Genomic DNA, 27,970 nt, shown 5'->3' with positions numbered 1-27,970 from the left:
ATATCTGGTGTCCCATAACATCTGAGACAGTTTATTTCTCATCTTTTTATTCCATGCAGAAAAAAGTACACCATTGTGCTGAAATGTCAAGTCCATCAAATCCACTAACATGCCTTCCATCCTACTATAAGCTTTTTCTTATTTGAGGTACATCCTTACGTTCCAATCCTTTCAGGGTACCATAATAAATATGGCTATATGTCATGAATTCTTATTTCACACAGTAACCTTTAACCATCTCACCTTCTGTTTCCCCATAAATTTAACCAAATCAGAGCAGTCATACGCATAGACATCACTATGTAGCAATGGACGGTTTTTGTAGAAGAATAGGCCTTTGGAAATAAGTAAGAAAGGGTCTTTGTCATTTACCGTTTTTAGGCAGTCTCCAATTAATGCACCATATAATTCCATACACACGAAGTGCCCAAATAGTGAAGCATGTAAAGAATATTGCAACTAAGAGCTCACATATTACTGCAATTCAGCTCCTATAAAGAATCCCCATACACTGCTAAATAATACTGGAGGAATTGTTTGCTCTTTGAGACCCCCAATTAAAGAGCCCTAGACCAGTATGACTGAGAAGGAGCCACCCGCCCTCTGCTCTGCTGGTTTTTGGGAGTCCCAAAAATGGAACCCACATTTATGATTCATCCTAACGATGGTCCTAAGATGTAAAATCAGTCTAATAAAAAGGCAAGTCCTATTGCAGGCAAAAATTCTATTATGAGGAAATAATAAAATTTAACTCTAAATTTATCAAGAGAGGAGTTAAAGCTTTGCCACCACTCTTATCCCATCCCTAACCCACCTCTTCAACCTATCACTAACTTCTGGTACCTTCCCTTCTGCTTTCAAACATGCCACCATCATGCCTATTCTTAAAAAAACAATCCTAAACCCAACCGCTATTTGCAGCTATCGCCCAATATCGCTGCTCCTATTCGCTTCCAAACTGGAGCAGCACGTCCATGCTGAACTTTCCTCCCACCTCTCATCTAACTTGCTGTTATGAATGGGTCACCGAGGAGGATGGCAGGAACAGGCTAAGCCACCAGAAGTCCAAAGAGGTTGTTAACTTAAGCGGATTGCAGACCCCTGATCCTATCCGCACAACTAGCAGTAGCCGTGGAGCGTTCCTACGATTCCCTAGACGCTTCGTCACAGCCAGAGGACTAACTAAGCCTAAAGACAGAAAGCTGAAATCTAAACAGCCCCAGAGCAGATTCCCAAAGGAATAGACAGCCCGCAAACATATATTGTCGGTGAGACACAAACACAGGCAGAGAACAGACTGAGAAAATGGTGGGGCCCAAGCTGTCTAGACAGGACAGGACAGGACAGAAAAGATACTGTCTGCAATCACGCACAAAACCCTGAAAAAGCCCAACACTACTGATATACAAAAAACCTGAGATCACACGATCTCACCCCCGCTAGATCAGCACTCTGGTATAAACTGGCAGCAAAGCAAAAAGATACTAACATAACATGGGACTGAACAAGTTGCAACATATGAAGCAGGGCCCAGCGCTGCCCCCAGCAGGGAGCACGCTGAACCCTAGCAGCAAAACAGAAAGCAAAAAAAAGACACAACCAGATTAGATGTAAAGGATTAGCAAAAGAATCACTTAGCTGAACCATGCAGATCAGGCAGGGAACAAAAGAGCTCCAAATGCACACTGAGGAAATCACCAGCAACCTCCAAGAGCAGCCAGCTCAATTATATGCTGCCAGCCAGTAATCCTAGGTTTCCAATTATCTTCGTCAGGTGGGGAACTTCCATCCACCTGGCCAACTCCACTACACTCAGCAACCAGCAGAGGAAGCAGAGGGAGCTTCGGCTCAGAACTCCGAGCAAGATAATTCACAACAACTTGCTCTTTGACAATCTACAATCTGGTTTCCACCCCCATCACTTCACTGAGACAGCCCTGACCAAAATTACTAACGACCTACTTAGAGCCAAAGCTAACGAACAATACTCTATACTCCTCCTTCTATACCTGTCCTCTGCTTTTGACACAGTTGACCACTGCCTCCTACTCTAGATCCTCTCCTCCTTTGGCATCAAAGACCTCACCCTATCCTGGATCTCCTCATACCTTTCCAACCGCACATTCAGCGTCTCCCACTCCCACACTACCTCCTCATCCCACCCTCTCTCTGTTGGAGTCTCCCAAGCCTCTGTTCTAGGACCCCTACTCTTCTCAATCTATACACTTGGCCTGGGGCAACTCATAAAGTCCCATGGATTCCAGTACCACCTTTATGCTGATGACAATCAGATCTACCTCTCTGGCCCAGATGTCACCTCTCTGCTGTCCAAAATCCCAGAGTGTCTATCGGCCATATCCTCCTTCTCCTCTCGCTTCCTCAAACTCAATGTGGACAAATCTTCCCCCATCTCACAGCTCTTCCTTACATGACCTATCTAACACAATTAACGACATCACACTTTCCACCATACCAGAAGTCAGCTGCCTCGGAGTAACTCTTGACTCTGCCCTGTCCTTCAAACCGCACACCCAAGCTCTTTCTACCTCCTGTCGCTTCCAGCTCAAAAATATTTCCAGAATTCGTCCTTTCTATCTGCTAAAATGCTCGTGCATATCCTCATCATCTCCCGCCTCGACTACTGCAATATCCTTTTCTGTGGCATCCCTGCTAACACCCTCGCTCCTCTCCAGTCCTTCCCTAACTCTGCTGTCCGACTACTTTTTCTCTCTCCTCGCTACTCCTCTGCTTCTCCCCTCTGCAAATCTCTTCACTGGCTCCCATTCCCTCAGAGTATCCAGTTCAAATTACTAATACTGACCTACTAGGCCATATATAACCTGTCTCCTCCATATGTGTCTGAACTAATCTCCCGATATCTTCCCCCACTTAATCTCCGATCCTCCCAAGATCTCCTTCTCTCCTCCACACTTTTTCGCTCCTCACCCAACCTCCTCCAAGATTTCTCCCAAATATCCCCCATCCTCTGGAATTCTTTGCCCCAACATGTCCAGCTATCAACCACACTCGGATCCTTCAGACAGAACCTGAAAACCCACCTCTTCAGGAAAGCTTACAGTCTGCAATGACCCCGCTGCCTCCTCAACACTACTGGAGCTACCGCCTCACCAACACCGGAGCTGCTGCAACCCCCCAACCTACTGTCTCCTTCCCCACAATCCTGTAGAATGTAAACCCGCAAGGGCAGGGTCCTCTTCCCTCAGTACCTTTCTGCCATTGTTAGTTTGTTTACTGTAAGTGATATCTGTAATTTGTATGTAACCCCTTCTCATGTGCAGCACCATGGAATCAATGGTGCTATACAAATAACTTTGGAGAAAATGTATTATTTATCAAAGTTTTGCCCAATGTTTGATAATCTTTAGATATAAGACTCTTGTCTAAAGATGATTTTCCATACAAAGTGCTCTCAGACAGCCATGGGTGAAGGGGACCTACAATAATATTTAGGGATGGTTTCACTATAATGACCTTTTTACAAATTATACTTGTCCACCGATCTACTGATAACAGCAAGTCCGGCATCTAAATAAATACCTGACAACCCACAAGATAGCTGCTATAGGGAAAGTACAGTATTCCATAAGTAACTGCTTTAGACACAGCCTGGCAAAGTGTAGTAGGTCAGAAGCTGCTCTTTTATTTGGTGCCTTGACAATCTGTCTAGTAAATGGTAATTGATGAGGGACCCTCCTGTAATATAGGATGCATATGGACAGTTGGAGTAATTTAGGTATTTAACAACCCTCTTTCAGCTCAAAACCTATCCTACAATTACAGGGAAAATTAGCCTTTCTATATTCTATGAAGATTAACCACAATATGAAGGAAAACTCATACTACAGTATATGTTTAAGCGGCAAAACACAATAATTCAGGTGTCCTGAATACATAATAAGAGCAACGTGGATTGAGCAGCACTTTGTAGTTAACTAAATATGTATTAAAGGGATATTCACATCTTGTAATGCTTTGACATATCACTATGATATGAAATAGTATTATGATTGGTGGTGGACCAACCTCGAAACCCACTGCCAATCAAGAGAACAGATACTTAGAAGAGAAAAGAATAGGATCGACTGGGACAAGGAAAGAAGAGAAGAGACCTAGATTCCATCGGCTAACTTCCTGATCATTGGTGGTCCTGGCCACCAGCTGTGCAGTGAGCTGGACCAAAGATTTTCCCAAGTTGGTGGAGCTGTGTGATAGTTCATTAGGGTCTCTGAACTGGAAAAATCTGGGAAAGAGAACTAGTGCCCATCTAACTTGGCTGCTCAATTACCCTAAACATTGTAGGGGTTCCAGCAGTGAAAATCTACTCTAGTAAGTGAATGATAGTGCAACCATATGCCACTAATTGAATACCTTTTTCACTGCACTGTTTATTTGTTTCCTGTGACCTAAGCCAGAAACCTTCTGACGGTTTCTAGTCTTGACCTTATTACATTCGAAACCTGCATCTTACCCAAAGTTTCCAGCATCATAATCTCATTACAGTCTCATGATTGCTTTGCGGGTAAGTAACTTGATGATGAACAGCTCATTCATCGTTCATTTATATAAGTTGATTGGTGAGAAAATAATTAGTTTATTTCTCACTTGATGATAAACAGTAGGCTGACTGGCTAATGAGGATTTCAGTCTTAGCCGCTCAACTGGCCCATCATCTTCAACAGCATGTGGTTCTCATCCTTCAACTTCTTATTTTCATCCTCAGCGCTCTGCTTTTTCTGCAACAAACATAACAGTCATCACAAATTGTTAAAGTTGGGTTTCCTTCCAAAATCCAGTTTATCATCGTAGGAGAAATTCTACAACAAACTGCATGGTCCATTTTCTCCTGTTACCCTTGTGAAATTGAAAAATTTGGGGCTGAAGCAACATTTTTTTTTGAAAAATGTCTATTTTCACTTTCACGGCTCAATTATTCTGTGAAGTGCCTGTTGGTTCAAGAACACCTCTAGATACTGTATGTTCCTTGAGAGGTGTAGTTTCCAAAATTGGGTCTTGGTGTCTGCAATCTATTCCAGTCTATTTTGCATTCAAAAATTCATATGTTGCTGCTTCACTTCCAAGCCAAGTTGTACACCTAAACAGCAGTTTTCCACCATTTATATGGCACATTTTCTCCTGTTAGGCTACTTTTACATTTGCCGTGTTTTTTGCAGCCTGTTATTGCTGCCCGTTTTTGCTGGCCATATCACTGCAATTTTCAGGGTCTGCCGCAATAATGGACTGCAAAAACTTGTGGTTCGCCGTTTTTCAGTTTTCCAATACTATTGAAGAAGTATCGGAAAAAAATGGCGTTCCGCAAAACCGGAAGTGACAGATTTTCAATGGGGGCCGTGTCCGTATGCCATGAAAAAGATCGAGCAGGCTTGATCATTTTTCATGGCCGCAAATATGGCCCTCACGGCCATATGGCACACGGCGCACTATGGAATTTTTGCGGGCCGATTTTGCGGCCCCATAGAAATCTATGGGGGCTGAAAAAACAGCCAGCAAAAACACGGTAGGTGTAAAAGAAGCCTAATCCTTGTGAAAATACAGAAAATGGGGGCAAAAGCAACATTTTTGTGGGAAAAATGTGATGTTTTTATTTTTACAACCTAATGTGATAAAATTCGGTGAAGTACCTGCGGGCTCAACGTGTTCACCACAGATCTAGATAAATTTATTCAGGGGTATAGTTTCTAAAATGTCAACTAGAGTTCCTACCTTTCCGAGCCCTGGTTTGCACCCAAATAGTTGTTTTCTATGACCCATTTTGTCCTGTTACCCTTGTGAAAATGCAAAATTTGGGGCTAAAGAAACATGTTTGTGTGAAAAAGTAAAATTTACATTTTTGTTCTTCCACATTGCTTTAATTCCTGTGAATCACCTGAAGGGTTAATAAACTTCTTGAATGTGTTTTTGAGCACTTTGAGGGGTAGTTTTCTATATTTTGTTGAAAAAATTAGAAACCGCTGATAGAGTTTTAACCCTTCTAACTTCCTTTAACAAAAAAAGTATGTCTCAAAAATGATGGTCAAGTAAAGTATACATATGGTATGGTTGTTATATCACACAAAATAGTTAATAAATATTTGGATTAAGGGCATAAAAATTAAAAGTTTGAAAATTACAAAATTTTAGGAAATTTTGCCAAATTTCCAATATTTTCACAATAAGCATAAAAAATATCAACCTAAATTTACCACTAGCATAAAGTAAAATGTGTCACAAAAAAAAAACATTCCGAGAATCACTGGGATATATTGAAGTGTTCCAGAGTTATTACCACATAAATTCATAATGGCCAGAATTGTAGAATTTGACTTGTTCAGAAAGGAGAAAACAGGCTTGGGGTGAGGGGGTTAAAGTAAAGTCATGTAAAAAAAAAAACTTTATTAACGTGTCAGTCACCGCTTACTAAGTATTGAGCCAGCAATGCCTCCATGACTGAAAGCCAGAGGCTGAAATAAAATGAACGTTATTCTTTCTGGTAGTTTGGCTTTCAGTGCAGCAGCTGCACAGCTTTAGAATACGATTAACCTGCAGATTAATCCCATATCTGCATCTTAATAGCGTTTTTTGACATGACAAGTTCCCATTAAGTGACAGAGACGTTCCCCAAACTGGATAAAAATACAGTATGATACGCTCTGAGCCTCATGGATTTCCAACTTTGATCTTTAATTTTAACAGATGTGTGAATGCAGCCGTACTATAAGCCACCATACAGCGTTGTATAAAACCTTACCTGAGTGAGGGTCTTTATCTCTTTCTGAAGCAGTAGCAGAGACCCCTCTTTGTCATTAAGCTGAGTTGTCAGTTTTTGATTATCTTGTCTTTTTCCTCTAACTGCCTAATAAAAACACAAATACAGTTCACAGTACCAATCATCTCATGCTATAATTGTAAGAAGATGGAAATATAGCTCTATTCCCCCTTGAAGACATCAGTGCTTTGTACAATGTAAAGTATAATGTGCATAATGTAATGCATTTTTTTTTAGGGTAATGTGTAATGTCAACTGTGTTGTGATGCATTGTAGTGTTCTGCCCAGTAATAGATAATGAGTAGGGTAAGATAGAGTTAACTGCAGGGACTAGCCCATAGTGGTAGGGGCCAGACACAGTTTCCTTTTGGAAAATCAGTTAAGGCCCAGCGAGTGACAGAGACGGACCTAAGGTCCAGTTTGTGTAGTGCCACAGTTTATGGGTGCCCCTTAGCCGAGAGAGGAGATCAAAGTAGAGGATATCGAGATTCTGAATACCAGGAGAGAGAGAGTCTACCGAGTTACAGAGTGATCAAGGTTACATGGGTCAGTCAACTGACCCGTGGACTAGGAGACTGAGTGAGTCGGGTCCTGGTACTGGACGGACCAGAACGTGGAAAGAAGTGAGAGTCCCCGTTGAGAGTTCCTTAAGTGTCAAGAAGAGACAAGCTAGTTTCAGCCAAATTGGCATTATCACTTTCAAAGTAAAAAAACCATGGGAGGAAAAAAGATAACTTTTCATGTAATATGGTATTACTCAGTTTTACAGAAACAAGTGAGACTAATGGAGACCGGAATCAGAGAAGTGAAGGAAGTGAAGAGATTATATATAGAGATGCTGTGTGATAAGGAAATGTACGAGAAAAAATGTGCCCACTACCTCACGTACCGATTATAAGACGCACCGGATTATAAGACGCACCCCAAATTTTGAGGAGAAAAATCGAAAAAAAAAACTTTTTTTGTATAAAATGGTGGTGCTTCTTATAATCCATGTGTCTTATTGCTTACCAGGGGTGGTGGCTGTGGTGAAGCGGGGTCCTAGGGTCGCTGCTGGAGGAGGCAAGAGTGGTGCGTTGCTGTAGGCTGGGATGAGGGGAAGTTCCGATGTGAGCTGCTGTGGGTGAAAATGGCTGCGGTGTTCCGTGGTGCGGGGGGCTCGGGTGCCGAGATCTCGTTGCCGAGTTCTCAATCTGAGGATGCACCTCCCCCCATTTTCCCAGGGGCCACCGCATCGCAGTAATGAATTGCATGGGACTCCGAGAAAATGACCGCCGGGTCGGAGCATGCTCAGATTGAGATCTCGGCAACGAGATCTTGGGTGCCGAGTTTTCATCTCCCGAGGTCTCTTTGTCGAGATCTCAATCTGAGCATGCGCCACCCCGGTGGCCATTTTCCCAGAGGCCACCACATCGCAGTAATGGATATGTGGGGGGCTCAGGGCTTTGACAAAATGCTGGCGGAGCCCCGCCCGCACCACAGAGCACCGCAGTCATTTTCACTCGCAGCCGCGCACATCAGAACACCCCCTCATCCCAGCCTGCGGCCTGCAGCAAAGCGCCACCCTTGCTTCCACCAGCAACGACCTCGGGACCCTGCTCCACCGCGGCTGGTAGGTATATCATTATAAGTTGCACCCCCATTTCCCCCCCCTGAAATTTGGGGAAAAAAAGTGTGTCTTATAATCCGAAAAATGCGGTATGTAGTTGTCGTCAGACTTTTGTTCAATAAAACTAAGTTTTCAAAAATCTGGTGGTCTGCCTCTTGGAAATGTCAAATATCTGGTCCTTGCAAACCAGCAACATCACACAGACACCCAGCCAGGGCCCCCACTTTCATGTATTGTGTTGCGGGGCACAAGAGATGAGTAACCTCACCCATGGCTACCATACCTCTTCATGTTACACAATCGTGGATCTGGCAAGGCTTTGCCTAAATTTTCTGACCATTTGGAGAGGCTGATTTCATTCTATTAATGAGGAAGCTGTCACTTACCATAAATATGTCACTTTTTTACCTGGATTAATACATTTAGTGATTCTCTGTAATCTGGATTTGTTTTTCTTTTGTTCCTGTACTTCCCCATTCCTGAGATATTGCCCCATCTTCCCTAAACATAAATCTAGTATATTTTTAGCCAAATGGGTGTAATCCTCAACTCCTCCGGATCATGCCCACTTTATAAAAGACTAAATTCATTCAAAGGGGAAAGGGGGGAATATCTCAAGAACAGCAAGGTGCAAGAACAAAAAAGAACAAAAAATAAATGCGTCAAGAGAACAGCGGCATTGCCAACAGATTAGACAAATACATATTTATAGCAAGTGACAGGTCTTCATTAGCGAGTGCTGATTGGCTAAATACAAGTTGGTCAGCGCTCATTTACAGGCCCATTCACACAGGCATGCAAAACTGTACAGGACAGAACAGTCATGAATATGATCATTCTGTCTCCTTTGCATCATTTTTTCGGCAGCACACCCACTGTTTACACAGGGTGAAGTGCTGCTTACAACAATCAAAAAAATCTGATTACCCAACAAACAAGTGTTTTGGATCAGCCATTAACCCCTTAATGACCAGGGATATTTAAGTTTTTGAATTTCTGTTTTTTGCTCCCCTTTATCCCAGAGCCATAACTTTTTTATTTTTTTTTCGGTCAATATGGCCATGTGAGGGCTTTTTTTTTGACGGACAAGTTGTACTTTTAAACGACACCATTGGTTTTAACATATCATGTACTGGAAAATGAGTAAAAAAAATCCAAGTGCCGTTAAATTGCAATAGAAGTGCAACTCCAGAGTCATTTTTTTTTTTTGGTTTGTTTTTACCATGTTGATTAAATGCTAAAACTGACCTGCCATTATTATTCTCCAGGTCATTACGAGTTCACAGACACCAAACATGTCTAGGTTCTTTTTTATTTAAGTGGTGAAAAAAAATTCTAAAATTTGTTGTTTTTTTTAAAAAAAAAAAAAAAAAAAAAAGCACTATTTTCCGAGACCTGACCATTATTCGTGATCTGGTGCTGGGTGAGGGCTTATTTTTTGAGTGCCGAGCTGATGTTTTTATTGATATCATTTTGATATAGATACGATCTTTTGATCTGAGTGTCATTACTCTCACTTACTATAAATAACGATATAACTTTTTATATATATGGGACACATACCCCTTTTGATTGCCCGTTATTGCATGTTATTGCGACATTAAAAAAAAAACATAATTCTGGCGGTTTTAATTTTTTTTTCGTTATACCATTTAGGGATAAGGTTAATTCTTTTTTTAGATTGTTAGATCGGGTGATTCTGAACGCGGTGATACCAAATATATATATTTTATTTTATTTTTTTGTTCCTATATATTTTTGAAAACATTTTTTTTTACTTTTTGCATGCTTCAATAATCTCCATGGGAGACTAGAAGCTGCAGTTCTCATCGCTTGTGCTTCACACAGGCGATGATCAGATCGCCTTTGTGTAGCAAAATTGCTCACTTGCTATGAGCTCTGACCACAGGGCGGCATTCATAGCAATCTGGCAATGACATGGGGCAATGACCACGATCATGTGACAGGGTCACCGATGAGCGGTATTAGCAATGAGTTAAATGCCGCTGTCAGAGATTGATAGCAGCATTTAACTGATTAACAGGCGTGGGTGGATCGTGATTCCACCTGCGGCTGTTGCGGGCACTTGTCAGCTGTATAGAACAGCTTGTCATGTGTCCGGAAAGGTGTGGGCTCTGCATTGTCAGAAAGGGGTTAATCATAAGAATGCTCATTTCGCATTTATCATTCAATCTAAATATGCCGTTGCATTGGACTTGGCTAGAGGCAGAGGTGCAGTCATAAGCTCCTCTACTCATTACAACAATCAAGTCTTGAGTTAGAATTCTCCAAGTTCAGATAACTTTCTAGAAGCGGCCATACCTTCTGAAGTTCTTCCAGCCATGATTGCCCATCTTTTAAGCTTCCATCTCTGTTCTCTGACGTAGATGCATTTAAGTGAATCTCTAAATTTCTGAAAAAAAGGACAACTGAATTTACAGCTATATTCAATTTTTCAACCATTTTAACCCAAAAAATACATAGCCTGGTGGAGCCTTAGGGGGTTGCCCATCTGGGGACTTTTTTATTTAAATTAATGCTTTTACAGCTAAAAATCATTTTTGCAGTTGGGTTTCTTTAAACATTTTTTAATAACCTCTGTGTTGCACTGTCTGTCACTGATTGCATGCACTGTCTATCACTGATTGCAGAATGATTTAATTGAGAATCACCCAGTCAGTCCACCATAAATGTCTGGCAGGGAGTTTGTACAGTCATAGCCGAAAAAAAAAAGACACATTAGACATCATTTCACACAAAACCCCTAAAATGAGCCAGACAAAATTGTTGGCACCCTCAACTTAATATTTGTTTACACACCCTTTGGAATAAATTACTGCAATAATCACTTCCTATAACTATCAACAAACTTCTTACACCTCCCAAATGGAATTGTGCACCACTCTTCTTTTGTAAACTGCTCCGGGTCTCTTATATTTGAAGTCACCTTCTCCCAACAGCAATTTAAAGACCTCTCCACGGGTATTCAATAGGATTTAGATCCAAACCCATTGCTGCACACTTCAGAACTCTCCAGCGCTTTGTTTCCATCCTTTTCTGGGTGCTTCTTTGTGGTTATTGCCCTACAGGAAGACCCATGACTTAGGAAACAAACCCAGCTTTCTGACACTGGACACAACATTGCGATTTTCATGCATTCTTCCTTAGAAAATTCTTCCAGTTCTGTGAGATTCCTGGGTCATCTTGCATTCTCTGCTATTTTGAGGTCTAGCCGCAGATTTTCAATTATGTTAGATCAGGGAACTGTGAGGGCCTTGTAAAACCTTCAGCTTGCACATACTGAGGTAGTCTGTTATGGATTTTGCCATGTATTTAGGATTATTATATTACCCATTTGTAGGAGCCATCCTCTTTTCAACTTCAGCTTTTTTGCAGATGGTGTAATGTTTGCATCATGAATTTGTTGAAATTTCATTGAATCCATTTTTCCCTCTACCTGTGAAATGTTTCCCATGCCATTGGCTGCAGCATGATCACAAAGCATGATTGATCCACCTCCATGCTTAATGGTTGGCGAGATGTTCTTTTCATGGAATTCTGTACCCTTTTTTCTCCACACATTCCTTCGGTCATTGTTGCCAAAGAGTTCTATTGTATCCTCGTTGGTCCACATGACTTGTTTACAAGATGCAATAGGCTTGTTTAGTTATTCTTTTGCATACTTCTGATGCAGAATTTTATGGTGAGGATGCAGGAGAGGATTTTGTTATGAATGGGTCACCGAGGAGGAAAACAAGACCAAGCCAACTCACAGAAAACCAGAGAGGTTGGTAACTATGCGGATTGCAGACCCCTGATCCTAACCACACAACTAACAGCAGCCGTGGAGCGTACCTACGATGATTCTAGACTCCTCGTCACAGCCAGAGTACTAAATAAGCCTAAAGCAAGAAAAGGGGAAATCTAAAACTGCCCCAGAGCAGACTCCAAAGGAATAGACAGCTGAAAACACGAACACAGGTAGAAAATAGGCTGAGCAAATGATGGGGCCCACACTAGTTAGAAAGGACAGGAAAGGAAAGATACTGTCTGCAATCACGCCAAAAAACCCTGCAAAAATGTCCAACGCTTCTGATAGCAAAAAATACCCTGAAGTCACTAGACTTCTCCCACTATATCAGCACTCTGGCATATTCTGAGAACAGAGCAAAAATAGGCCAATCTAATAAGGGACAAAAAGCAAACTGGCACATACGGTGACATAAGAGTGGAAATTCAGCACAGCCCCAGCTGGGGCTGGCTGACCACACAAAAAACTGAATAGACCAAACCAAATCAAATGTGAACATTAGCAAAGACAATTTAGCTTGAGAAGGCAGGAACTGAGCTGGAAACTAAGACCTCAGGAGGCAGGAAAAAAAAATCACCAGTATGGGAATAGGGAGTCGGCTGTCTTAAATCCAGTCTGAGACTCCAGATGTCCAATCCTCTTCCTCATTATCAGGTGGCAGGTCTCTGTTAATTAGATCAGCTTCACTACCTTCTGCCACCACCAGAGGGAGCCCGGAAAGTGATCTCACAACTCCTCTGTCAGCACAACCAGCTCCCTCACCAGAAACCAGAGGCAGATCAGAAAATGAGTTCACAACAGGTTTTCTTCTGATGACTCTTCCATGAAGGCCAGATTTATGCAGGTATTTCTGAACAGCAGAACAATGTAGTACAACTCCAGAGTCTTCTAAATCTTTCAGAAGGTCTTTTGCAGTAAAGTGGGGGTTCTGATTTGCCTCTCTAGCAATCCTGCAAGCAGCTCTCACTGAAATTTTTCTTGGTCTTCCAGATCTTATTTTGACCTCCACTGTTCCTGTTAACTGCCATTTTTTAAAAACATTTCAAACTGAGGAAAGAGCAACTTCTAAAGGCTTTTCTATCTTCTTATAGCCTTCTCCTGCTTTGTGGGCCTCCACCATTTTCAGAGTGCTAGGCAGCTGCTTAGTAGAACCTATGGCTATTGTTTTTTGGCACAAGGTTAGAGAAGGCATCACCTGGCCTTTCCTAACTAACGATCATAGTGAACAAGCCATAAACCTAACAGGCTAACTAAGGTCTGTAAGCGTGGTCAAAATTATCTGATCTGAGCACACAAATCTCCAAGGGCGCACAAATTTCCAAGGGTGCCCATTTTCCTTTTTGTAATTTATAAAATGAAAAAAAAGGCAATATTTTTTTTTTGTCTAAAACACAAAGGAAATGTGTCATGTTTAACTTTAGGCATTTTAGAGATCATTTCATCTTCAACTTGCTTAACTGTTCACAATATCAGTAATTTTGACCAGGGGTGCCCAAACATTTACACGCCACCTTAATAAACTTGCATCCTTTAGTGCGATTCATGCAGAGTAAATCTAAAAAAGTCCCATTGGCCCATGTGAAATTTGCCAGATTTCTAATTGTTATTTTTAGTAAAAATGACCTTTGCACACGCTCTTTAGATGCATCAGTACCAAAGATAGTTACAGAATCATTTAATTGCTGCTCATGTACATGTGAATTTGTTGAAACAAAGGGAACTTTTTCATTTTTGTGTTTAGTAAATATTGTGATATGGAAAAAAAAACATTTTAGAGAAAAATACATTTAACTCAAAAACCTGATTTAAACTACAGGTTTTTTTTCTCATAGTCCATTCCATTGAAAACTAGGGCATCTGTTTTGTCCTTGTATTTCACCACCTTCAAAGCACCCTTATGGACGGCCCTACTTTCACCAGCCATTAATTTTAAAAGTCTCTTGCTGACGTCCTACACTGATTCTGTCTAACTGCCTACCTGCCCCCACTCGTCGGCGGCTGACCATGTCTTCCCTGGCTGTCCTTGATTTGAGATATTTTTGTATCTTATTTATACATTTTTGCTGAGTGTTTGCTACACTGGGTTTGGTGTTTTTAAGAAATCGAAAATAAAAAGAATATTTTAAGGAATTACATGTAGTCTAGCTTTTGACCCTGACATTCATTTTCATCTTAACTGGGAATATAATTAAATAAAAAAAAAAAAAAAAAACTTGGCAAATAGTCTTAATGGAAAAAAATATAATGCCATCTTATGTATACATCTTCCATGCAAACATCTGTGTCTCCATGGTAACAGACTACAAATAGGTCCTGTGTAGTATCATCCTAGTGTCATGATTTATTTTTCCAACCATACTCTACTTTTCACTAATCTACAGGATGTTCGCGAGCAAGATGGAGGAGACAAATATATATTGGTTATATGCAGGGTGCAAAACCAAATAGAAATCTAACCTGTTGGTGCAAATCCCATCTGATGTCCACAGGTCCTGCAAAGTAACAGAAGCCAAAATGTTAAGGATATAACTATATATGCTTCTATAAGCTCTTCAGTTTTCAATGTCTGACACTATGTTGTAAGGGGGCTTATGGGGACACAAGTGTAGGAGAGAGAGCTCCCGAGTGTGGTAACCGGGTCGGAACTAAGGGGGCTGTCACTTACTGTAGGTTCCCAGGGGGTTTGTTCCCGGGGAAAGTAGTTACAGGCCGGGACAGAGACTCTTCTGGAAAGTGCGGGGGCGGGGTGACTATAAAAGGAGCACAGGAGACCAGCAGGGGGCACTCGACGAGGAGAAAGACAAGAGGCAGGAAGGAGGAACCTAGGTGGTGCTGGAGAGCAGGAGGGAGCCCACGTCTTCCAGTGAGACAGAACAGGGGCTCACCTGATCCAGGGAGAGGACGGTACTGAGCGACACGAGCAAGAGACAAAGTGCTAACACCCACGGCTGCGGCCCAGATGCTGAGACTCGCGTCTGCCACTGCTCCGCTCCATCCCGCAGCTGCGGCCTGTGCGCTGCCGCCCGCGGCTGCCACTGCCACGCTCCACACCGCAGCTGCGGCCCAGACCCGCGGCCACCGCTGCTCGGCTCCATCCCGTGACTGCGGCCTGTCCGTCAAGGTCCACGGCTGCCACCACCTCTCCTCCAAGAGGGGCGGTCTTGACACTGGGATTCTCTTCTGGGGCCTGTTGCGCCCCCTCGACACCTAGACGTAGGAATACCTGAAGTATCCGACAGCTCCTCATCAGCTGGGCCCAGCGGCTGAGACGCCAAACGGACACCTCCCGGACAGCAACTCTGCAGGACGTCAGAGAAGGATAAGTGACACTCCGTTGGTTGTTAATTATAGTTTCAGGACTCACAGTCGGCCATATCGCGGCCATCTTGTTGCCGGCACTTGCCGAGTAGTCTTATATGGGGTTATTTGTGTATAATTGTCTAACCTCCCTGCATGGAAAACTATTGTCAGCTTACCCGTTATTCATATAATCCATATATAGAGGTTGAATTTAAGCTTGCTCCATCTCCGACTTGTCACTGCATCCTGCATAACTGTGAGTACATTTGGCGTAGTCAGCAGGATGCAGTCTCCGAGGGCGAGAGGGGAAGCTGCAGACCAAGGGGGTGAGGGTGGCCCCCCGGTCCAGCTTATCTTTAGGGGCTATGCTGAGCAACCTGCCCAGGTTCACAGGCAGTAATACCATGCTGTGGAGCTGGACGGAACGAATTCTGGGGTTGTTCAGGATGCACCCGATGACCCCTGATCTGGAGGCTGTGGTGGCCCTAATGGCATTGGACGGGGAGGCCCGGGACTCTGTGATGTTAAGACCCCCGGGACAACGAAACACTTTTGTCAGGGTATTACAGATTCTGGAGGAGACCCATGGAGACCCGACAGATGTGGGAGAGCTGAGAACCCGACTGTTCAGCCTCATGCAGGGGGAGCGGGAGACGGTCACACAATACATGAATGTCCTGCAGGAGCTCTACACAGCCATTGAGTGGAAAGATGGGGTAGGTGTGGGACCCACTGACATAACCCTTCGTGACCTCTTGGTGACCGGACTGCGGGACCCCCTGACCAAGCAAGCCTTGTGGAAGCGGGTACGGGTGAACCCGCATTTGACTTTCTCCGAGATAGGGAGTGAGGCACGCACACGAGAATGGGAGCAGGGGGTGACAATTCCCTTAGGGATGGCCCGGAGCACTAAAGCCTCCGTGAATGCCATTGGTGAGCCCCAGTGGGTGGAGGAAATGTGACAAGAACTGAAGGGTATCAGAGGCGAATTGGCTGAGGTGAAGAGAAGGGCCGAAGCTACGACCCCTCGCTTGCTTTGATTGTGGCAAAGTGGCCTTGGCGTGGGAAGTACCTGCCCCGGCGGCCATCAAACTAGAGGGCTCTGAGCTGGGGGGGCGCTGCTCAGAGCCAGAACCCACTATGCGGGGTGGTGGAAGTCCCGAAGATCTAGATGAAAAGTGTGCGCTGATTTGGGCAGAATTCGAAGGCGCTGCCTTGTGGATACGGGGTCGCAAGTTACCACCATGCCAGAGATCTACTTCCAGCAGCACTTCCTCGAAGCCACAAGGCCCCAGTGGGGGTCCGTGATAAAGCTATTGGCCACCAACCAACTGCCAATCCTCGTCATCGGAGTAGCATGGATGCAGATCTCGATGTGTGGCAAGCAATTGGGCCGACGAGGCACGGTCCTGACTCGGGGAGACGCGGGTGATAAACACGCTGTCACTCTGGGCATGAATATATTAAAAGAGTTCGGTAGTCTTCTCCTCAGTGAACCAGCCCAAGAGACTTTGAAACAATGGGGCCCTCGTACTCTTCATGGGCAAGTCTTCCAACAGCTGGTGCAGGGGGCACGAGTCCAAGAGGCTTGCCAGGAAGGGGAGGTGCTGGGGAAGGTGATTGCGCCTGCGGTTCCCCAGCTCGTGCTAACGCCAGGACAGACAGTTATCGCTCTGCCCGTCCAAGGCCCATGTACCTCTGGAAGGAGCGGAGGTGCAGGTAGAGCCATGATTCTCTGAGCGCTTACCCCTCTGGCTCCTGGTGGCTCGCGCCCTGGTCACCGTGAGGAAGGAGACAGCCTCGTGCGCTGTGTCAACCTGGAAGACCAAGACATCATCCTAAAACCTTGCACCGAAATGGCAAAACTGGTAAAACATCTGGAAGAAGTGCTCCCAACCCTGGTGTTACAGCTGGGAGTGAGTGCAAGGGACCCCTGGGCCGTGACTGTGCATTCCATCAAGGCCGCCGGGTCCCCGCCTGAGCAGGAAGGGCAAGCAATCTTGGAAAAAATGTGAGTGAAACTCTCCGGACTAGGGCTGGTCCAAATACACCAGGTAGAAGCCCTCCCGGGCTATTACCAAGAGGTATTGGCTAGCCACGAAGACGACTTCGGGGGCACCACAGCCATCACACACGGCATTCCCACAGAAGGAACAGCCCCCATCAGGGAACGGTATCAGCAGATCCCTCTGTAATTATACTAAGAAGTGAAGACACTGCTGAGCCAAATTCTGTGAAAGGGGGTTATCCGGGAAAGCCAAAGTCCCTGGGCAGCCCCCATCATGTTGGTGCGGAAAAAGGACGGCATATTGCGGTTCTGCGTGGACTGCCAGAAGCTGAACGCCTGCACCATCAAAGACTCATATCCGCTTCCCCGTATAGAGGAGTCCCTGTCGGCCCTGGGAATGGCGAAATATTTCTCTACCTTGCACTTGGCCAGTGGATACTGGCAGCTATCGATGTCAGAAGAAGATCGTGCAAAAAACACCTTCATCTTGCCCATGGGACTGTTCGAATTCAATCGAATGCCGTTCAGACTGGCCAACGCCCCTGGAACCTTCCAGCGACTAATGGAGTGGTGTCTGGGTGACCTCAACTTCGAGGCCACCCTAATATACTTGGACAACATCATCATCTACGCCGCCACGTTTGAGGATCACTTGCATCGTTTGGGCCATGTGCTCGGCCGGCTACAAAAGTACGGGTTGAAGGTGAAGCCCTAGAAATGCCACCTGTTCCGCACACAAATTGAGTATCTGGGGCATGTCGTCTCCGCCGAGGGCGTGAGACCGTCTATGGAGACGGTCGCTGTGATACGGGAGTGGCCTATCCCCAAGAAGGTGAAGGATGTGCAGGTCTTTTTGGGGATAGCTGGATATTACCGTCGCTTCGTGAAAAAATTCGCCCGCCAAGCCCGAGCTCTGCAAGACCTACTAAAGGGAACCCCAGCCGGTGCCAATAGCTGCAAGGTCCAGTGGCGTGAGCCACAGGAGGAAGCTTTCCGAGACCTCAAGACCACACTCTCGGAAGCCCCGGTGTTGGCGTACGCGAGTTTCTCGCAACCATTCATTCGGCACACCGATGGGAGCTCGCACGGGCTGGGGGCTGTTGTCTCAGATGCAGGACGGCCGGGAGAAGGTGATCGCCTATGGCAGTCAGTCGCTTCACGACTCCGAATGCAATCCTGACAACTACAGCTCCTTTAAGCTCGAGCTCCTGGTGGTGGTGTGGGCCATGATGGAGCAATTCGCAGAGTACCTACCGGGTTCCGAGATGGTGGTACGTACTGACAACAATCCACTAGCTCACCTCGAAAATGCCAAATTGGGGGCCCTGGAGCAACATGGGTGGTCAAGATGGCCAAATTTAAATACAAAATTATTTACAAACGAGGGGCAGGAGAACGTCCTCGCCGACACCTTGTCTCGAATCCGACACACCGTCCCAGGACGGAGCCGAGATGAGGAGAAGAAACACCGTCTTCCTCAAATCCCGCTGAAACCACGGCGGTGACAAGAGAACAGTCCCATGAGGAGCCCACTGGGTTATCCTAGAACAGTCCTGGGACGAATGGATACGTCAGCAGCAGGAAGATGGGGAAATCGGCACCCTGCATCAATGGGTTGCCATAAAACAACTGCCCAATGACGCTCAAGGAAAGATGCTCTCTAGTGATCTCTAGGGACACGGTACTAATGCTCCACCATTGAGGAAAAAATGGTGATTAAAAATGGACTATTGTACCGAAAAACAACCCTGCGCGCAGAACCCACCGCAGCATGGCAGGTGGTGGTACCGGGGGCCCAACTAACTGAACTTGCTCAGGAAGCTCATGAAAAGGGGGCTCATTTTTGGGCACAAAAGGCTTTCCAGTGGCTACAGCGAATAGCCTACCATCCCCGGTTACAAACCGAAGTGGAAGAAGTTTGCCGAATGTGCTGCCAATGTGAGCTGACTAAACCACCAGAGCAATGAGCCCCTATACAAATGATAGTAACAACAGCACCCCTTGAGCTACTAATGATAGATTACCTAACCATCGGCCCAGCCCACCAAGGGTACGAGCACTGCCTAGTTATGGTGGACCATTTTACCAAGTTCGCCGTGGTGACCCCCACCAGAGTCCAAACAGCAGAATCTGCCGCCTACGCTATTTGTAAGCACTTTATTCAAGTGTATGGCTGCCCTCAATGCATACACTCAGATCAGGGTGCCTGCTTCCTGGGAAAAGTAATGGAAGAACTACATTGTCTGTACGGCATTGACAAATCCCGGACCACACCATACAATCCACAAGGGAACGGGGCCTGCGAACGATTTAACCGGACCCTGATCTAAATGTTACGTAACCTGGAGGACGACCGAAAAACCTGTTGGCCAGAGTATGTCCCCGAACTGGTCTGGGTATATAACAACCGAGTACCTCGAGTCACCGGCTACATTCCATACTCGCTGCTCTTCGACCGAGAAGGCAAAGGGATCACTGAGGTGGAGTTGGACCCAGAAGAGGAACGACGAAGGGCAGGGGTTCCCTCATGGGTCCGAGATCACCGGTATCGTCTGCAAACCCTACACGACTAGTGCAAACAAAACTCTGAGACCTGGAACACCTTCACAACCCACTGAATTCCAAAAAGGGGATCTCGCACGAGACCAGCGCCCCCAAAACAAATTGGGGCACCGGTGGGAAGAGAGCCCCTACCGGGTAGTACGACGAATAAGTCCAGATGGGCCGGTATATGAGATACAGTCTAAAAAAGAGGGGGACCACCCCATCCGAACAGTACATCGTAATATGTTGCGGCCCTGTCTATCCGCAGACCCCGAGCAGCCCGAGGCCTCTCCTCATGCCCCAGATTCTCCGCCAGCTGTTTAGGATGATGAAGATGAAGAGGACCATCCAGTAAGACAAGCAGACACTCCCAGGGCCAGTGCCCCTATGGCCCCAACCACCCAACAACCTTTCACCACCCCAGAGGACTCCACCTCGACAATGGAAGCATGACGCTCGGAACGGTCTACAGCAGGAAAAACCCCCGAACGATATGAGCAAGACCAATTCGTGTGGCAAAAATGACTTCAGCAGCAAAACAAAAACACAAATCCCCCCAAACCCTCGCCCGAGGACTGGTGAGCAAAAAGGATGGGGGAGTATAGGAGAGAGAGCCCCCACTGTGTAACCGGGCCAGAACTAAGAGGGCTGTCACTTAGGTTCCCAGGGGGTATGTTCCCGGGGGAAGTAGTTACAGGCCGGGACAGAGACTCTTCTGGAAAGTGCGGGGGCGGGGCGACTATAAGGAGCACAGGAGACCAGCAGGGGGCACTCGATGGGGAGAAAGACAAGAGGCAGGAAGGAGGAACCTAGGTGGCGCTGGAGAGCAGGAGGGAGCCCGCATCTTCCAGAGAGACAGAATAGGGGCTCACCTGATCCAGGGAGAGGACGGTCCCAAGCGACGAGAGGAAGAGACAGAGTGCTGACACCCGTGGCTGCAGCCTGTGCGCTGCCACGCACGGCTGCCACTGCCCCGCTCCACATCAGCAGCTGCGACCCTGACCCTGAGACCCGCGGCCACCGCTGCCTGGCTCTATCCCGCGGCTGCGGTCTGTCCATCAAGGTCCGCAGCTGCCACCACCTCGCCTCCAAGAGGGGCCGTCTCGACGCTGGGAAACTCTTCTGGGGCCTGTTGCGCCCCCTCTGCACCTAGGCGTAGGAATGCCCGAAGCCTCCAACAGCTCATCGTCGGCTGGGCCCAGCGGCTGAGACGCCGAACGGACACCTCCCGGACAGCAACTCTGCAGGACGTCAGAGAAGGATAAGTGACACTCCGTTGGTTGTTAATTATAGTTTCAGGACTCACAGTCAGCCATATCGCAGCCGTCTTGTTGCCGGCACTTGCCGAGTAGTCTTATATCGGGTTATTTTTGTATGATTATCTAACCTCCCTGCGTGGAAAACTATTGTCGGCTTACCCGTTATTCATATAATCTCTCTATATAAATCTGTATGTGTGTGTGTGTATCACCAACCAATCACGAAGCAGCAGAGTGGGACAAAAACCAATCACGAAGCAGCAGAGTGGGACGCAGTTGGAGAGCAGGGCTGAGGACAGATACAGCAGGACAGTGCATGGAGAGCGGGGCTGTGAGGAAGACAGTCTTTAGGACAGGGGCCGAATAGTGCCGGCACCCTCCCAGCCCTGTCCCGGATAAGTCGGCACTCCCCGTCGCCAACTGCGCTATTCCCCCTCTCCCCTGCAGCTTCCCAGCCTAAATTTAATCCTCGGCTTCTACTGCGGCCTACTACAGCGCTAGGCCACGCCCCGCAGGCCACTCAATCACACATGCTGCAGCTCCACCCACTCCGGCAAGCTCCGCCCACTCCGGCCACCCAAGCTAGGCCACTCCCCCGCAGGCCACTCAATCACATGCGCTGCAGCTCTGCTCTAGCTCCGCCCACTCCGCCCAGCTCCGGTCGAACGAACAATCTGCGCACCTCTCTCTCCTGGTCCCGGCGTCACCGCGTGTTGTGCATGGAGAGGGGGGCTGTGGAGGAAGGAAGACAACGGGGCTGTAGAGCAGGGGTCTCAAACACGTGGCCAGCGGGCTGCATGTGGGTCGCCCTCCCAGGGCTGTGAGGTACTCGGTACCGGGCCGGTGTCAGCGGGGTGTGTCACAGTAGCAGTGACCCGGCACGTGGCCCTGGTCGCCCAATTAATAGGGGAAGTTTGAATGGTGGAATGTAGTTGATTAAATGAATAGTTCATGACGCCACCTGTGGTGTTCGGCAAGTGAGATGTTAAGCCGACGCTGCATGCAGATCCTCTGGGACTGGTGGTGTGGTGCAGCCAAGATAGTGAAGCTCCCCACAGGTGGAGCTGTAGTCCCAGGGCAGTGTAGATGTAGGGGTAGAGGAGAGGCACAGGCGGTGTAGAAGCTGGTACCCCGATGTGGTACAGGGTGTGTTAGCGCAGGAGTAATTGGAGGACACCAGGGCATGTAGTTCCAAAGCTTTACTCACAGTCTGTAGTACACACAGGTGCCTGCCTCCGTGCTGTGTCCTCTGGGCCAGGGACTCAGTCAACCTCCAGGTCAGATGGAATGCTGGCTTCCAACACTCCGCCAACATGTGCCTTTCTGAACGTCTCCTCTTATAGCGCCTTTGGTGTGAAGTACTGAGTTACACTGGAGTTCCTCCTGACAGATGTTCCCAAGAACCATACTTGTACGGCAGACAGATGTAGCCTGCTTCGGGGACTCCTCACTCCTGAGTCCCGGCTCAGTATCCAAGTTGCTGTTGTGCCCCCAAGTCTTAGATGGAAGTAGTGCATTTACAGCTCACTACTCCACCGGTGTCTGCTGTAGGACCATTAGTATCCATACAACCTCGGGAACCAGGCCCCGGCCTTGCGCTTAGAACTTCTAGCCAGGGTTCTCTCCTAACCCACGTCCTCTGTTCCCTTTTACTCCTTCGTTCCGTACTAGTCTCTCCTTCTTATGGAAGATCAGGTTTCTGTTCAGTCTTTCTCCTTCTTTCCTTTCCCGTGCCAGCAGACTCAGGTCACTGAGGTCTACTGCAGCACCTCCTTCCTCCATCCCTCTCCCAGGGATCTTCTCTCCTCACTCTGAACTACGGACTGACCTGAAATCCTAAACCTTCCCGCTCTTTTATGTATTCTAACTCCACCCGCCTCCCAGCACGCTTCGTGTTCAAAGCAGGGAGCCACCAAAGGTCCTCTGCTACACTCTAAGCAGGGAGCCGCAATGTGGCTTTACTGAACTACTGTGTTGTGTGGGATGCAGGTGTTGGAGCGTGGTTAAGAGCATCCAACCTACCTGGATGGTGGGGTACCACACCTCAGGAGGAGGTGCAGGACCTCTGTGGCAACTGAATCCTCAGGGGCGCCACACATGCGGCCCCTGAGGCAGGCATCTGCGGACCGCGGTGCACCACATGCCTCACTCCCTGAGGCAGGGGGAAGGCACGCATTCAGGAGCGGCGATGGCATTGGCTGTTCTGTGTGCACACACTGCACAGGACCTGTGATGAGGTCACAGTAGGGGGAGGAGTCAGGGGTCACATAATCAGGGGCCTCAATGTGTGCAGGATGGACACTGCTGTCTGTGTGCTGGTTGTCATGGTACTGGATGAAGGTAAGTTTATGCGTGGGGTCAGGAGGGGCTTGCAGGGTGGATGGAGCAGAGCCCTGTGTGTACGAGGTGTACTGAGCGAAGCCCTGTGTGTACGAGGTGTAAGGAGTGGAGCCCTGTGTGTACGAGGTGTATGGAGCGGAGCCGTGTGTGTATGAGGTGTACGGAGCCGTGTCTATGAGGAGTACAGAGCAGAGCCCTGTGTGTACGAGGTGTACGGAGCGAAGCCCTGTGTGTACGAGGTGTATGGAGTGGAGCCCTGTGTACGAGGTGTACGGAGCGGAGCCGTGTGTGTTCGAGGTGTACGGAGCGGAGCCCTGTGTGTACGAGGTGTACGGAGCGGAGTCCTGTGTGTACGATGTGTACGGAGCAGAGCCCTGTGTGTATGAGGTGTAAGGAGCGGAGCCCTGTGTGTACGAGGTGTACAGAACCCTGTGTGTATGAGGTGTACGGATTGTGACTGACACCAAAAAACTGATATGTGAAAGGGGCAAGATGGCTACAGCCTTTCTTTGATAAAGTGTTGGCAGATGAAAACGAAGGGTTCAGAAAAGGCAGAGGAACAAGAGATGTGATTGCTGACCTTAAGTGGATAATGGAAAAGGCCAAAGGATACAACAAGAAGATCTATATTTGATTCATTGACTACAGCAAAGCCATCGACTGTGTTGATCACCAGAAACTTTGGAAAATCATGTAAGATATGGTTGTGCAGAACCATCTGATCAGCTTCATTAGGAACCTTTACATAGAGCAAGAAGCAACTGTCCAAATGGAACACAGCGACACGGCGTATAGCAAGGCGTTAGACAAGGCTGCATCCTGTCACCATTTCTATTCAATTTATAAGCAGAAGCTATTTTCAATTAAAAATTAAAATTGCCGGATGAATCATCAACAATCTTAAATAGGAAGATGATACAGCATTGATAGCAACCAACTGAGATGGAATGAAGGACTTATTACGGAGTGTCAAGATGGAAAGCTCGAACATGAGACTCCTGTTCAATACAAAGAAGAAAAAGATATTGCCTACTGCCAGGTACGACTGGGACACATTTGAGATGGACGGCGACAAACTGGAAGTTGTAAAAGACTTCAAACTACTCAGGTCAATGATCAGTCAAGATACAGTAACAACACCAGAAGTGAATAGGAAAATAGCTATGGGCAAATGAACAGTGAAGTCACTGGACAAGTTCTTCAAATCGAGGAACATTTCACTGGCAGTGAAGACATGCCTTGTGTCAGAGACACCGCACTACACTTGCTCATAGAGCCAGTGCGCGTGTCCTGAGTACAGAAGCAGTGCTAAACGAGGTACAGGAGGAATAAACAGACGGGAGGTCAGACAAAGCCAAAGGTCATACACAGGATCACAGTACAGTACCAGGGATGAGACAGAGCGGGTAATCAGGGCCAAGCAGAGATCAAAACCAAACAGACATAGGAGGTACCAGGCAGAATCCAAAGCAATATCCAGAGAACAGACCGAGTCATACACAGAGAATCAAGTAACCAGAACACAGCACAAACACACTCAGGGGTCACAACACAAATGCCAAGGGCAAGAGTATAACTGACAGGGATGGGAGCGTCCTGAGGCTATAAGAAGCCTCCCCCAGAACCAGGGAGAGGCCACAATCATAGCCCCAGGTGTGCAGGTAAGCCTGCACCGGGATCACAACCTTTAACCCCAGAAATGCCAGTCATCAGCACTGGTTCCAAACATTAACCCCACGTGTGCAGTGGCGGATTATAATGAGGTCAATTTGGGCAGTTGCCCCGGGCCCAGTGGGGTTAAGGGGCCCACAGCCCAGGCCAGTAAATTGCCCCATTATAATCCGCCACCGCGCAGGGCCGGATTATAGGCAGGGCAGGCGGGGCTTCAGCCCCGGGGCCCCCACCACAAGAGCTTCTAAGGGGGCCCCCACCACATTCCTGCTGGCTGCTGCAATGGCACTCCATCTTCTCCCCACCTAAAAGTGAGTGACCGTGGGGGCGGCATTATGTGCTCTGCTACCAGCAGCATCTACAAGTAGCGTGAACGCTGATGCTGCTGGTAGCGTGCAAAGGCTTGTGATGAGATCACAGGAGGTAAGGTGTCAGGGCCCCCGATCATGTGACCCCTGTCTCCTCCCCTCCTGTGACCTCATCACAGGTCCTGTGCGCACAGCACAGAGAGCAGCCATGTATGTGGAGTGCGGCTCTGCGGGTGGAGGTCGGTGCTGGAGGCTCCATTATTCTCTATGTGGAGTGCGGCTCTGCGGGTGGAGGTCGGTGCTGGAGGCCCCATTATTCTCTATGTAGAGTGTGGCTCTGCGGGTGGAGGTAGGTGCTGGAGGCCCCATTATTCTCTATGTGGAGTGTGGCTCTGCGGGTGGAGGTCGGTGCTGGAGGCTCCATTATTCCCTATGTGGAGTGCGGCTCTGCGGGTGGAGGTCGGTGCTGGAGGCTCCATTATTCTCTATGTGGAGTGCGGCTCTGCGGGTGGAGGTCGGTGCTGGGGGCTCCATTATTCTCTATGTGGAGTGTGGCTCTGCGGGTGGAGGTCGGTGCTGGAGGCCCCATTATTCTCTATGTAGAGTGTGGCTCTGCGGGTGGAGGTCGGTGCTGGAGGCCCCATTATTCTCTATGTAGAGTGTGGCTCTACGATTCGTGACCCTCGTCACGTGACGAGGGGGGCCCACAGAGTCTGAACTGCCCCGGGCCCTGGCTACCCTTAATCCACCCCTGCACGTGTGCGAGTCAAACCCGCACTGAGATCATGACAGTACCCCCCTCTAAACGGGGGGCCTCTGGACCCCCAGGCTTGCCCGGGTACTTAGCATGGAAAGCCCGTACCAGGCGATCAGCATGCATCAACCGGGCCGGTACCCAGGACCTGTCCTCCGGTCCATACCCCTTCCAATGAACCAGGTACTGTACCGACCGCCATACCAACCTGGAATCTACGATATGACCAACCTCGTACTCCACCTGCCCCTCGACCAAAACAGGAGAAGCAGCAGACTCGGAGTCTCCCCGGACTGCTTCAAAAGGTTTCAGTAGAGATTTGTGGAAGACGTTAGGGATCTTGAAAGAGGGTGGAAGGCACAGCCTATACGCCACTGGATTGATTTTTTCCACAATCTTGTACGGGCCAATGAATTTGGGTCCTAACTTGGCTGACGGAATCTTTAACTTAATGTTTCGCGTGGAGAGCCAAACTTTCTCTCCCACCCGAAACATGGGACCAGGTGTTTGTTTCCTGTCCGCGAAATACTTATACCTACCTTGAGACCTGGATATACGCCGCTGGACTTCTGCCCATGTATTTTTTAACAGCTGAACAGAGTCCTCAGCCCCGGGGCACCCCGAATCCAGACGAGAAAACTCACCGAAATGAGGACTGAACCCATAGTTAATCAAGAAAGGGGACCTACCAGTGGATTGACTCACCCGACTATTGAAGGCAAATTCAGCTAACGGCAGTGCATCGCACCAGTCACTCTGTCTAGCAGAGGTTAGACACCTGAGGATCTGTTCCAGGGACTGGTTAGTGCGCTCCGTCTGCCCATTGCTCTCAGGATGGTATGCAGACGAAAAGGACAGAGACATACCTAATTTTTTGCAGAAAGCACGCCAAAACTTAGCCACAAACTGCACACCACGATCAGACACCACATTCAGGGGTACCCCATGCAACCGGATCACATGCTGCACAAACAACCTGGACAACGTCTCAGCTGACGGTAGTGCGGACAGGGGTACGAAATGAGCCCGCTTAGAAAACCTGTCTACCACTACCCATACCACTGTATTACCCTTAGATGGAGGGAGATTGGTAACAAAATCCATGGATAAGTGAGTCCATGGCCTTTCGGGCACTGCCAAGGGTATCAGCTCCCCTGCCGGCCGGCTATGAGAGCTTTTAGAACGAGCGCAGACCCCACAACCAGCAATGAATTTTTTTATGTCCGAACCAAGGGTAGGCCACCAAAAGATCCTAGCCACTGCCAGACGTGTGGCTGAAATACCAGGGAGAGCACTCAGCTTGGATTCATGGAACTCCTGCAAGAGTTTCAGGCGAAGTTGCTCTGGGACAAACAACTTCCCCTCCGGCTTTGCCGCCGAGGCCTGCGACTGGGACCCCTGAATCTCCCGTTCCAATTCAGATGAGACCTCTGCTATCACAACCCCAGGGTGAAGAATGGAGGACGGTGGCTCAGGGGGCGACACTGGCTGAAAACTGCGTGATAATGCGTCAGCCTTGACATTCTTAGACCCTGGATTAAATGTAATTGTAAACTGAAAACGGGAAAAAAAAAAGTGACCA

The 27,970-nt window shown here is 47.5% G+C and overlaps 1 protein-coding gene across 2 annotated transcripts in view; it reads right to left on the bottom strand.

Annotated features, from left to right (window-relative positions):
* Positions 1-30: 30 nt before the first annotated feature.
* LOC141088055 (PRKC apoptosis WT1 regulator protein-like) overlaps positions 31-27,970 on the bottom strand; it is a 78,111-nt gene continuing 50,171 nt past the window's right edge. For both annotated transcript variants that reach the window (XM_073573926.1, XM_073573928.1), the window contains exons 4-7: positions 14,662-14,696; positions 10,716-10,806; positions 6,767-6,871; positions 31-4,754 (exon numbers count right to left, since the gene is read on the bottom strand). In XM_073573926.1, the coding sequence (XP_073430027.1) occupies positions 4,668-4,754; positions 6,767-6,871; positions 10,716-10,806; positions 14,662-14,696 (318 nt within the window). In that variant the 3' untranslated portion in view covers positions 31-4,667. The remainder of the gene's footprint in view (positions 4,755-6,766; positions 6,872-10,715; positions 10,807-14,661; positions 14,697-27,970) is intronic.

Source organism: Dendrobates tinctorius, unplaced genomic scaffold (assembly GCF_039654945.1).
Source record: "Dendrobates tinctorius isolate UK_male_01 unplaced genomic scaffold, ASM3965494v1 ptg000037l, whole genome shotgun sequence".
In the NCBI taxonomy this organism is placed as follows: domain Eukaryota; kingdom Metazoa; phylum Chordata; class Amphibia; order Anura; family Dendrobatidae; genus Dendrobates; species Dendrobates tinctorius.
This window is presented reverse-complemented; position numbering and strand designations above follow the sequence as displayed.